Raw genomic sequence first — 13,791 nt, forward strand, 5'->3', positions numbered from 1 at the left:
CACCACCATCAAATTAACAAACTCTGCAGTAAGCACCTCCATTCTTTGTCCCACGCTGTGCCTCAACCTAGGGAGACTTCTCCTGGAAACACGGTTGTACCACTGGCATGGTTTTCTCCAAACCTCTCCTTCAAGCCTTTCTTTTCCACAATCCCTGCACTCATTTCCCCCACAAAATCCCCCCGCAACAGAGCTACAACCAACACAGTTCAGCCAGGACACATGGGACAGCCTGTTGCCTTTTACCCCCCATCCAGCAGTGAACTTGCTGGAGCAGAGGCTGCCCTTCTGAGTTTAAGTTGTGCACCACTGGGCTCAGGGGTTTGACAGCAGAAATAACATTGCTGGGCTGCCCTGTACCCAGCTGGACGGGAGCAGGGGATGCTGCTACCCACCACCCCTGCTCGGGGCACGAGCTCTGACCCAAGCAGAGGAGCTGCATGGTCCGGCCAGAGAAACTTCACTGAAGACACACTGTACCCATGAAAACCCCCTGGGGCCAGAAAGTTTCTCCGCTCCCAGGCCTGGAAGAAACTCCTCTTTGTGGCTGATCAAAGCTGCTGTGCTTTATCTGATTGTCTGAGAGCAAAAGGTGCCGCAGCAGCTCGGGAGGGGGGTGCGAAGCAACACGGAGCAGCACAGCCCCCGCTGCCTCAGGGATCCATCAGGGACTGCAACGTGTCAGAGAACAGCGTGAGGAAAGCGCTGATAAGGACCGTAGGTCTCCAGCGGGATGAAATAGAGCAGGCAGGCCACAGGAGGAGTTAAGCTCTCCAAACAAACAGGTAGGGAAAGAGGGCTGTACAAATTATCCCCTCCCATGGGGATTCTCCAGGCAGAGCTGACAAGAGCAAGCAGAAGAAAACAATGCAGGGGCTTCTCCATCAAAAATAGTTGAGGCTCTTGATCCAAAGGCTGTTACTGGGTCTCAAGCAAGCTGGAGGGGCAGAGAACCTTAAACATATCACCCTGCTGATCACAGCTGCAAGTGAAGCCAGAGATTTCCAGCCTGGAAAAACGTCTGTGCCTCTCGCTTTACCCTGAAGGACTCCCCCCACTTCCCCCACCCCACTGCCTCGGAAAGAATTTACTTCTCTGCACCTTTCAAATCACATCCAGATTTTGCCTGGCACGGGTTCCAAACTGACTTAAAAAAAAAAAAAAAGGCAGCCCCAAATGTACACATAATTAGTCCCAGCCCATGGAAAAGCCAGCTAGCTACGTGGGCTATTCCTAGGACAGGGAAGCAGACGTGGGAGACAGCACTTCCAGGAGCCCTGCACTTAGCATCTGTTTGGCAAAGTTGTGTGCTGAGCACATAGCCTGGAGAAAAGGAGGGGGACCAGCTAAGCACCTCCGTGGCCGTCATGGGAATATCCTGAGCATGAAGTCCTGTGCGTCTGTGAAACGAAGGTGAGCTCAACAGTGCCTCTATCAAGCTCATAGGCTGAGATCATGCTGGGAAGAGCACAGCTAGTTCTGTTAGTTTGCCAATAATCTGAGAGAACTACAGAGCACAAGAGATGGGGCAAGAAACCTCCCAGGTATTGGGTGTGAAGGCCAGAGGAATAGATCTGAAGAGATGAAACCTCCATGGAAGAAAAGAGGGGGGGGAGCCCTTGAGACTCCTATGGGTGCTGCTGGTCACCTATGATACAAAAGAAGGATTTTGGTCTGGGCTAAAACAGTGAGGCTCCTCAGCGCACCACTGGGCCAGGCTGATGATGCAAGAGAAGCTGCTTTTTTGTCCCCACCAAGCTCAGCAGCAGACCTCAGTATCTTGACTTCCTTACTACCAGAAACAAAAATAAAACATTTCTGAAAAGAGAAAAGGTTGAAAAAATAAAAGGAGGAGGAAAGGCAGCTCCCCAGCTTAGTAAATCCTTGCGAATTCTGGTTATCCTATCAGACTCAGCAGCTTCTCTTCATGAGTAAGAGTGGAAGCACATGGAAAGAAACCCCCAAAATCTTCCCAAAAGCCCTACTGCAAGCCATCCATATAGGAGCCAACTGAGAAACGCAAGAGTTCCCTGGAGCAAAACATTCACAAGGCCACTGTTCCTAGGGTCTGCTGGGCCACATAATGGAGAAAAACATGAGATAGATTTGTTTAAAGGCAGCTCAAAGGTCAGAAGCAGAGCAATTACCTCTACATAGGGCTCTGCTTGCATATCAGCAGGATTCATTGAAACCCTACAGAAAAGGCAACCGTGCACATTATGGGCTGCAAAGGAGCCTGGGACTGTCCACACAACATTGCTATGGCAGAGAGGCACATCTTGCTAGAGCAGAAAATAGTAACTAGGACCTCTGCACACCTCCAGCTCTGATGCAGATGCAGTGGGAGTGGGGAAAGTCAGGTACCACAGCTGGACAAGGGACGAGTTGTCTTCCACCTCCTTCACGAGGCCTTTGTGGGAGCTATCAGCATCCCCACAGTTGTCCTGGGAGAAAAGCCCTAAAGGATGCAGACAGCACTGATACCTGTGCCAAGCAGGTTAGTGGGCTGGGAAGGGAGTAGAAAGGAGGCATCATTCTGCTTTTTAAACTGATCCCACCAAATCCTCTTTCCTCTCCTCCCTTCTTGGGAGTTTGCTATTGTCTGTAGCTAAAGCTTCCTAAAAAGCAATTTTACAGCCAGTTAGCTCAGCCTCAGGCAACCCCTCCTTGCTGAGGTTCACGTTTCCAGCGAAGCAGGCTGGCCAGGATCAGCTCCAGGCCACTTGGGCTGTACAGCGTTTGGAAGGCTCCGCTCTCCTTATAAAAGCTGTTTCCTGAAAGATCTGGCACAGCCCTTACACAACTGGCCCAACTGAGCTCATTTGTTTTCTTAGTTCATTCTTTCCTGGGGTCTCCATACCATCATCTCTCCCAGCCAGCATATGTGTAACCCTTAATGGGAATTCCTGCAGCGAGGACGGAGCTGTCATGCCTGCCCTGCCCTGCCCAGCACGCCGTCCCCTGGGATCTTCTCTCCCACCAGCTGCTCCTGACACTGCTCCAGGGACCACAGCTGATCCCATGCACAGGCTGGTGCAGCCAGCGCTGTTTCAAAGGGCCATCCTCAACACCACATGAAGCTGGGCAGGCTGTGCCAGCGGCTCAAAGCCAGCAAAAGTAGCCAAGAGTCCACTTCACATTCCCCTATACAGCAGCAGAGGCTTTCCAGGCACAGTGCTGGAGCTGCAGCATCCCGCCAGGCCAAATCTGACCCCACCAAGCTGTGCTACAGATGAGGTTGGGGCTTATACCTGGGAAGGAACAGCCCTGGCCCTAAACCCCTCAAGTGCAACTGCTCCACTCCCCTTTGGAGAACCCAGCTTTATGACTGAGTGGGCTGAAGGACTTTCACTTGTGAGAGCACTTTCTGATATACAGATCTACTTCAAAACTCCCAAAATCTCTAGAAATTTCCAAGAAGCAAGTCCTCAAAACAAACAGCTATAACAAAAAGTGACACAACGCAAACGGAGTTCCTCTGGGCTGGATGTTGTAATGATGGAGTAATCATGGAGCTTTCTTCCCATTCCAGGAAACCAGCCTGACAAATAAACCCAGATGACACCTTCTCAGGTCACGGTGGTGACCCTAAGTTTGGGAGGTTTAGGGCTTTGCCAAGAAAGCCAGAGCTGTGTGAGGCACAGGGTCACAAGAGACACTTTGGAGAATTTCAGTGGTCACAATGTCTAACGTTACTCTGCAACCATCTTCCCAGACAGCAGCATGCTTTTAGTACATCACTGGAGCCAAATCTCCACCGGTAATGAAATTCAGATGCTAAAAACGTGGCTTAAAATGGGATTGGGAGAAAACTGCAGTACTCACAGAAGCTGAACATAACCAAAAACCTAGCGAGTCTGAGCATACTAGAGCCACATTTTGCAGGGAGAGTGACCCAGGCCCGTGTGTGCTGAGCTCACTCAGATGGCACCCCTAGGCTGAGATAGATGAAGTCTGGGTTCAGCTGCATGGTACAAAATCCACCGCCACCCCAAACTGGGAAGGCCGAGAACTACTGCAGAAAGGAACCATCCTCCTTAGCACATCCCCCAGCACAGCCAGAAAATAAAGCTTTCCCTTACACCCAAGTGAAGTCCTCTTTCAGAAGCAGAAGCTTGCAAGCCATCTCACTGAGGAGGTACGGCTCGTGGGAAAGCCACCATCTCCCCACTTAGTAACACAACTTCCCTGAAGCAAGAGCGCTTCTGAAAGTGTCCCATGGGGATAGAGAGATAGGAGATTTCCTATCTAGTGACGATCTCCTGCTTAGAGGTAGGCCACCATTCCATGCCGCTGTCTTCTCACCACAGCCAGCCCTTACCCCTTGCTGGCACCTGAAAGTGCAAGTGGTAAATAAACCCAAAGAGGCCAACTGTTGTACATCAATGGTCTCTCTTCTCAGCTACTCTAAGCCATTGCAGAAGTGAAAAAAATAATTCAAGAAAACCTTCTGCATCTAGCATGGTCTAGCAGTTTTCCACATCATGTGACTATCTCTAAAACCTGTATTATTTAATCCTGTTGTAAAAAGGGAACCACAGCAAAAGGGCAAACACCTCTACAGAAGAAACACACAAATGCACAAGTTCCTGTAGAGGACGGTCATCCTCACTACCCCGAATTGCTTTATTACACAAGATCCAGGCTTTACTTTCCGGGAACTTCAGCTCCCTTTTTTCCTCCAATGGAAATCCCAGTGACATGCTGCTTAGCGAAAGGAAACTATTTCAACACAAAGAAGAACAAACAAATATCGATGAGTCTGCTGTGAGAAGCAGGGCTCCAACCAGGCTTCCTGAGCCTGATGCTACCTTCCAAAAATAGCGGCATTTTGGTGGGAATTCTTTGCAAGTGCAGCGCAGCCAAACTGTAAGTCCAATTTTTCCAAGTTATGCCCTTTGCCAATTTGGCTTCCTTTTTTTTTTTCTCCCCAGTCTTTGCTGGCAGGAGTGGTTGTGCAGCAAAGGCTTTTCCTCGGTATTAATGTCAGGTGTACTTTGTTTTTGCTGATGTTACAACACAAGGAACAAGCCAGAAGCAGAAATCCCTCGGTGAGAAATCCAGACAAGATTCTCTTACTCTCAGAAGGGGGTGTAAATGATTTTCTTCAAGCCAGTCAGAGAAAACTAAACCCCACTGAATGTCTTTATGTGTCTAGAAAAGCCAGGAGGCAGAACACAGCACAAAGGGCTACATTAAATAAGCCTGACAGTCACTGGAAGTGATTATGGTACCGTGACATTTCTAAATATGCCCGTTAGCTACTTGTGGGTGGGGGTAAAGACAACTTTGTGGTCAAACACATTAGCTATGGGTGCATGAAGGGCTCCCAGGGTCCCCTCAGTCTGGGTATTTTTGCATGCCACATTAGGGCTCTTTTTTCCCCCTGTAACATCAGCCTCAGAGGGCAACCACAAGCAATCCTCTCCACCACAAAGTCTGAAATGGGCCACTGCATCTGGTACTTGGGCACACAAATCCTCCGCTGCACGTTGGACCGGTGGTACATGCGCCATGCCACAGAAATCCTGTCTTTGAGCAGCCAGTCCCAAACATCACAGGAGGAAGCCAAGGCTGTCAGTCAGCTTGATTTAACATATGGAATTCAATCGTTACTTCTTTCTCTCTGGACGGCCCTTTGAATTACATGGGACAGGAAAAACAGCATATGAGCATTTCCTGGGGAGCCTCACACCATCCTCAGCTCTGCGTCATGCTGGCCGTGTCTTTCCCAAAAACAAGCGGGCTGCTGTGGGGTTGCTCCTGGCAAAAGCGGTGCAAGTGGGACTGCTGGCTGAAGTCACTCGTTAATGCTTTCTGGAGGGAGAGGGAAGGGGCTTCACACTCACGGGGTGCCCTGCTAACACATACAGACGTTTTAATGGGCACAGCGCTGTCTGAAGAACTTGCTCAGATGGCTCAGGAGGTAAAAGCTGAAGCATGTGTATATTCTCACATGTACTGGGACAAAGCTCACTGCCATGACAAAGCCAGCATGGTTTTACTGGAGCCCACTCTCCTACCTGGCAGGAAGGGGATGATCCTTTGCTTGGGGTCTTTCTGCCCTCCTTCCATCGGAAACTTGTCCAGCATTTGCATCTAGAAAAGGAAATGCAAGAAAGGTGATTAGAGTCAGTAATATGCCCACAACACAAAGCCACGCTCCCCAGGAGGCAAAGCCTGTTTTCCAAACTAGCAGTGTCCTGAGACATTGTACACAGCATGATCAGTCAGGGTACGGTGACCACAACACCAAGGATCCAAAGAAGTGCCAGAAACACAAGATCTTACCAGCGTTTCAAGTCATTTCTTACCACTGATGCTGCTCACCACTATCATTTTGCTCAGCATGGGTGGTTAACACCACCTGCATTTCTGCAACTAAGTGTCATCCTGATGGACCTCAGTCACTAGAGCTCAGAAGCTCCTCACAAAAAGGCGTATTTTAAGCTCAAGGAATATATTAGCTCAAGCATAGCACAGCACTGACACAGCTCCTGGACTACAACTGACTTGGACTCAGAGCACAGCCTCATGCTTGCAGGCAAGACCATAAAGTTATGCGTCAACTTTGGGGAACGCTTTGTGCTACAAAAGCTGTGACGGATAAATGTTTGAGAACTTCAGCACTGAACGAATAATTTCCTGATTGATGCAACTGCACGGAGACTGCGCTCGGTAAATTCGGTCAGCTAAGAGAGGCGATAGACAACTCTCACTCTTGTCGGTGTCCACTGGGTGTCTGTACTGGTGCTTCAGGGCATGTATACCCCTTACGTAGCTTAAGACCAAGCCCCTAGCAGGATCCATATCCTTAGCATTTCCCACATTCGGCCTTGCTGGAAAACACTACCTGGATTGGACTTTGCACTTAACAGAGCAGAAGAGGGGAAATGTTCATCCACCCATCCTCCAACTCAGCTACTCCCTCCTTCGGAAGGAAAGGGATGGAGATGCAAACTCTCCCTTCTTTCCCCTAGGGTATGGGTCTGAGCTCTGTCTCCCATCACTTGAAGAGCTCCCTGGTCCCCCAGGTGTTTGAAGCGGGCTTTACACCCTCTTCTGTCGGAGCTATTGCACTCCGCATAAATAATTAAGCGCCTATGGAAGCAATGGAGACAATCTGCCCAGGAATTGCCCTAAGCACACCCTACTACAAAGCCTATACAGTCATTTTCCTCTCGCACAATTAATATTTAAAGCATTTCATGCAGAGAGGAAACTACGCAACTGGAGAGACAGAGACACCCATCCTGCAGCAGCCCCACGGGAGGCAACACCGTGCAGCCAGCCAAACATACCGTGCTCCCCTGTGCCAGCTGCTCAGCCACAAAACATCAGAAACCCCCTCATCACAGGGAGCCCATCGAGAGCTGCAGGGTCCCAGCACCTGGGTTTTCATGGATCTCGTTTGGCACCTATTTTCCCACATTTACAGGAGCCATCTGCCCCTAGCTGAAGGCTGTGGGTTCCTCCTCTGCGAGGCATGAGCTTGTTTCAAGTGTGATGGTGAAGCTAAGCCCCATTTTTGTCCATAGAGCACCTCTGCTCTGGCACATCAAATACTTGCCTTTTTTTCCCTTGGATCTTAAATGCACCAGGATAAAATTCTTGAGACTTGGTGGAGAGGGGGCAGAAGGAAGAGGGCATTTTTCCTACTTTGCAATTAAAAAATATATATATAAACCTCCCCCGACACTCCCAAACACAACAGGAAAACCAAAAGAATCTCTCAAATATTCTCTTCAAAATGAAAACAAGCCATCTCCAAACCAGGATGACAATAAGCCCAAGCAGACCGTGCTTACAGCTTCTTTCCACTACAAATTTTAGTGTGTGTGCAACAGAGAAAACGAGCGCAGACTCAGCAGCAGCCAGGGACGGCTCTGACGTTACCGGCAGCCACAAGCGAGCACGGCCAAGGTAGCACGGCTTCACCAGGCTCCCGGGGCACGTAAAACCCTCCCGTTCTTCCCTCAACCCACGAGAACGAAGGATGGCCCAACAGCTACCCTGCACAACACCCACGCTGTGCCACGGCGGGGAGCGGCGGAGCCTGACCGCCTCTAACCCCGACTCTTCCTGTTTGGAAGAGCTCGTTAGGGCTTGTGACAGGCGAGGGACGAGCAAAACAAAACAAGTCACAAACGCCGCACATCTGATTGCTGTTAAGCAGCGCAATATTTGAGTCCCTGGAAGCTTTCCCCTCCTCTCGTCTTTGAGCACGAGCTGAGCATCTCTCATTCCTGGAGCACCAAGAGCCTCCAAGGCACAGGCGGAGCAGGCTGTGGTTTCTCCAATGCGCACGTGCCTGGACGGTGCCCCTGGCCAGAGCTGCTCCCAGCCGTGTGATCCCACCAAACCAGGCCAGAACTTCAGCCCAGAAGCTCCCCGTTGCCTGCTGTTTCTTGACTAAAGTGCCTCTCATGGCAGCAGCTCAGCAGAGCAGGAGGAACCCCGGGGCTCTCCTGCTGCAGCTGCCCTGCTCCCCCATCCCTTGAAGGAGCAAGGCAGAGGGCTCAGTCCCCCGCATCCCACCCAGCCCGGCTGCCACATCACACAGCTCCAGAGAAGGCAGCAGCACACGCCAGTTCATCAGGTTTGCTAGACATAAGCCAGTGGTTGAGGAACAGCTAGAAACCCACTCCAAAGAAAACAGCCCCAGAGCTGGCTCCGAGCACGGCAGGCAGTCTGTGTTAGCAAGATACAACAGCCCACGTCTGCAGAAACCAGCCTGCCAGTCACGGGCTGGAAGGTCTTCCACTGCGGCACCACAACATAAAGCTGCAGCGAGGAGAAGAATGTAACAGCAGTGGGAAAAACTCAGCTTCGGGGCTGGGAGGTGCCACTGGAGAGCTGGAGGAACCCAGCCGGCAAGTCTCGGCATTTTGAGGTTCCCTGGACCCTTTTCTGGCCCAACCTGTCCCAGCTGATTTTGCAGGACAGAGACTAGAGCACAGATTGTTGCACCGCTCTTGCCCCAGAACCCTGGAAAAAGTATAGAAAATGGGCAAACGCCCGACAACAGCACACGCCCTGGGGGACAGATGCACAAACAGACACCAGAAGATGGCCTGTAGAAACCGAGGCACACCAGCGAGAAGCCAGGCACGTTTCTTCGCAGAGCACCTTCCTGCTCAGCCTCGGCAGGGAAATGCGCTCCCCAGCAGGCAAGGAATTTTGGAACAAAGGCAGCGAGCACAGGGAGACTCCCACAAATCATGTCAGCAGCCAGGGTTTCCATCCAAGCTCCGAACGAGACCGATCACATCACATTCCCAGAAGGGAAAACTCGCCCAGCCATCCAAGATCCAGGGGAGGGGGGGGAAAAACAGGCAGACAAGCAGCAGACAGACGCAGAGCCCTTTGGAGCGCAGCTATCCATGCGGAGCGTGGGGCAGCGCAGAGGCTAAGAGCCAGTCTTGCTCTCAGCAATGCAGTCAGCAAGGGTGGGAAAAAAAAAACAATAACCCTATTGTTTCTCCCCCTCCAAGATTATTTAAAAGTACTGGAGGCAGAACCTTAAAAAAAGAAGTAGATGCAGTAGATGCATTTTGGTGCCTTTTTGTTAGGCAGGAACTCGAAGCATTGCAGGCACTTTTCACCGATTCATTTGCAGAAATCGCTGGGCTGGACGGTGCTCACACCCACCCGTGCCCTGCCTCCCTGCACCAGGACCATGGCACGGAGGTCCCACCAACCTGCAGCAGGGCTCCTCCTGGCAGCACATCAGGACAGGGCACAGAGCCGTGGTTATCCCATTATATATATCTCCACCACCAATTTACCTTATCTTATCAATTTGCTGTTTTCCTTATTAACCTGGAGAAGACAGTGGGGTCAGCACTCGTGGCATGAGCCGAGGAGCTCTGCGTTCCCCTGTCGGCCCGTGGCCGGGCTGTCCATCAGCAGGACAGGCGATAACGCCGTCTGGGCACCCGGGGAGAGCGAGCCCTTCGCTAGCAGCTTTGTATCAACAGCTAACACACTGGCAGGCAGCTTCTTCGTTAACAGGAAACTCGTAAGATAACATCCTAATTGAATCAATTATCGGTGCTGCGGGCTGCCAGGGATCCTAGGGGAGGGAGAATGCATGCACTCAGCAGTATTCCCAGGAAGCAGAGCATTCAGGAAGGGCTTTGCCCAAATAAGAGCTGCTAATGCAGACAGCATAACGCCGCAGGGATGGATGGCTGCTGGAGGAGCAGAGCTGCCAGCATGCCCTATCGCTTTCTGGCCCCAGCCAAACCCAGAGAAGTCTCTGCAAAAAATTAAACCAAGCGCCAGTAGCTAATAAGGCACATCATCGCTTCGCTTCTTTTCCACTACGGAGTGGAAAAGTTTCTCACCTTCATATTTTGGTGGGGAAAAAAGATATATTATTTTTCATTTAAATCTGGTGTGGTGGAAAGAAAAACGTGATAGCGAAATGCATTCCCCGACAGCAATGAAGTGGAAGGGGCACAGGTTGACTCTTGCTGCAAGTGCTCTGCAACTGGGGGGGACTGTGGGATTGCTCTTGTCGAGCTGCTGTGGCCAGCTGGGAAGCTTAGGATTTCTGCTTCCAAGTGTTGCGACTTGTGTGGGTCACCCTGGGACTGCAGAAGAGAAAGCCAGTCTTTGCCAGCTCACCAAGGGGATGCTGCATGTCACCGAACAGCCAGATACACCAGCAGGGGATGGTGGTGATGAAACACCCAGGCAAGGACAACAAACTCTTCCACTCTTGCACAACACCAGGACATGATGCATGGGCTGCGCTGAGCTGCAGTTGCAGGGAGAGGGAAGTTCCCTCTTCTCTTCTTGGCAGGATTTGCTTTGGCTACGTGACGGGGGTTCGGAGTGAAGCCGTATTTCTCTGCTTCGGTCTCACAAGCAAGAGCTGACCTAATCCATGCCTGCACCGGGCACTGCCATTATTACCCTGAGCCCAGAAGTCAGCTTTCGACACCACCCAAAGGGGAAAGAAAAAAAAAAAAAAAGAAAAAAGAATTCAACAAAACAAAAGGCTTCACAATCCGGTTCGGCGTGGGCAGCAGAGTCACAGGAGGCTCTTTGTGAAAGCGACAGCCTCCCACTGAGAGGAGGCAGCCGCTTCCCATGGGGAAAAGATGGGCCTGAGCCAAACCCGCTCTCACCCCACACTCCAAAATTCCCCTCGGTCCCTGTCCCTAGGGAGAGGGGAAGGCAGCAGGCGGACGAACAACCTGCGTGCCCCACTGTTCCCATGGAGGCCAGCTCCAGCCAGGGACATTCACACGCACCCCTCACTCTGACCTCCTTGACTCCCTCAGCCAAAATCTCCTCTAGACGTGTCCCACTCATCTCGAAAGGCAGCGGGAAAGGGAAGCAGGTCCAGACACTGCCTGTTTTCACAGCAGCACCCACAGGGCCACTCGGAGACGTGAACCGAAGCCTTTGCAAACGCTCTCCTGCAGATCAAAGCACCCTGGCACCCCAGAGCCAGCTTGCTCGGGGAACATCTGCCAAGCAGACAGTCTGCAAAGAGAGCAACATCTGGCAGCGGCTCACGGGCAGCTGCTGTTTAGTCTCCTTGCTGTGCTCTGAGAGGCACCTTCCCGTCATCTCCACGGACTGCCTGGGAAGAAACAGGAGGCGGAAGCACAGCAGCCCAGGAGACAGAAGGACCAACGTGGAGCAAGCTCAGACCCCAGGCGTTGGTGATGCCGAGCCTGGGGAAGGACTCACTGCTCTGCTGGTGCTGCACCACCACTTTGACCATTCAAAGCCACCTGTCCTGGAGCACCCAGCTCACTTTGACCATTCCGCGCGAGTTGGGTGTTCAAAAGACAGAAATTAGAGGTGACAGCACGACCAAGCAACGTTCCCTGATGACCACAGCTTCTCCCCAGTCCCTGCTTTTCTGATGCAAGGGATGAATTGAAGCGCGTTTGACATGTTACTGGGCAGGGTGATCCTGACCTGCTCAGCACTAGGAAATGGCATCACAGAGGCCAGATTGTGAAAACCTGATGGAAAACTTTAAGCGTGGCTCAGCAATAGACAAAAAAGAATTAACTGAGGTCAGAGAAAAGGGCTACACAAATTGGCAGCAGCTGCCACGGCAAGAGAAATTTCCTATGAAATCACAGGAAACGTTAGACAGAGAGATGTCAGTGTCTGTGAATAGTTCCCTCGCATGGAAAGGGAAGCGGGCACGGGGCAGGAAGCACCCCCGGCCACGTCCTGCCCCGGGCAGCCCCCCAAAAGCAGCGACCGCCAGCTCCGCACCTCCCTGGCCCTCCTGTTCCTGTCCTCCACGTGGGTTCAGGGAACCAAGTGCAACGTGAGGTCTCCAAGAGCAACCGAGCAAAATGCTTCTGTTGTCCAGAACCGGAGATGTTTCCAGCCAGAGCACACGCTGGTTCTCTGAGCAGAAACCTTGCCAGCGCTTGCTTGACACACATCAGCTAGAGCAAGTGAGAGCCAGCAGACTGGGCACTGCACCGCCACCGGGTATTCCCAACAAAGCAACGGCTGGACCCAAGCATCTAACCCCTAAAAGCCTTTATTTGACCTCAGTGTAACGAGTTTTGCATTTCATCATCCAACCTTGAAACTTAAAACCTCAGAAATCACTAACGGATTATCCAGGTCAGTCATTCATTGTGAGAGGCTGGGAGTTTGTAATCACCGATGTCACCATCACAGCCCCACTGCAGCAGATGGGCCAAAGACAAAGTCATGGAGGGAGAACAAGGGATACCCTCGTCTCCAGATACAGCACGCTCTGGGCAAGTTTGGCCCTACTTCCTGCAGTGTTTTGTTTTTTTTTTTTTTTTTTTTTTTTTTTGCTAATGGATTTCCAAAAGCACTGAAAACTCATGTCCGAAGATGTTAGAAGCCTACATGCTTTCACAAGCAATGAGTAGCCCTGGGTGTCCACTCTGAGGCACCCAGAAAGCAATCCGACAAATCTGCACCTTTGCAGAGCCCAGCTCTAGTAAGGCATCAGGTGAGGCACCCCAAAATAGTAGGATCCAGAATCATCACCCATTCCTGGATGGATCAAACTATTCCTGAAAAGCACTACTTGTTTCCCCTTCTATCAAGAATATATTTGGGAAAGACTATACTGCTCTAAAAATAAATTAAAAATAATAAAAAAAAAAAGAAAACCTCACATTTGGACAGGAGCACAGTGCCTCTGCCCCCAGCGATCCCAAAGCAGTGATCTCCATTAACACAGCCTCCTCACCACGTCGGCCCCTCTGTCTGCTTCTTGGGCCATTCAAATATATATAGCTCTTTACATCCGATTTAGGGGTAGTGAATCCTGGAAACCATCATTCTCTGTACAGTACTTTACTAAACCATTTCCCACAGTTTCTGATCACTGCGGCACAGCCTTTAGATGGCATCAGGCTGGGCAGGCTGGCCCCAGACCATACCAAAGAGCACTGAAAGCTGCAGCTCTCCACGTCCACACCAGGAGCGGAGCATTAACGCCAAGCAATCAGTAAGCATCCACACCTCACCAGGGTGACCCAGCCACGGGAAATGACTCTTGCCAGGAGACGCGCTTGGGAACTGAGCAATACCTGGGGGTGATGCTGGTCTGCGCCGCTTCCTCTTCCCCTTCCTCGCCATGGGAACTTCCCCATCCAGCACACCTGGCACCGCGTCAGCCCTGCAAGGAGCCTCAGCACGGGAGCAGGGAAGAGCTGAGCCACCTGCCTCAGCCCAAAGACCACAGGGCAACCACCGAAACCATCCCCTGAGCTGTCCTGGCAGCAGTGGTCGCAGGGAAGACTGCAGAGACAGTTTATA

At 51.4% G+C, this 13,791-nt stretch overlaps 1 protein-coding gene across 2 annotated transcripts in view; it reads right to left on the minus strand.

Moving 5' to 3' along the window:
• The window catches only part of SH3PXD2B (SH3 and PX domains 2B), a 72,485-nt gene that overhangs the window by 32,744 nt on the left and 25,950 nt on the right, over positions 1-13,791 (minus strand). For both annotated transcript variants that reach the window (XM_035559564.2, XM_035559565.2), the window contains exon 3: positions 6,024-6,099. In XM_035559564.2, coding sequence (XP_035415457.1) covers positions 6,024-6,099 — 76 coding nt within the window. The remainder of the gene's footprint in view (positions 1-6,023; positions 6,100-13,791) is intronic.

The sequence above is a fragment of the Cygnus atratus genome, chromosome 14, assembly GCF_013377495.2.
Source record: "Cygnus atratus isolate AKBS03 ecotype Queensland, Australia chromosome 14, CAtr_DNAZoo_HiC_assembly, whole genome shotgun sequence".
Classification (NCBI taxonomy): Eukaryota; Metazoa; Chordata; class Aves; order Anseriformes; family Anatidae; genus Cygnus; species Cygnus atratus.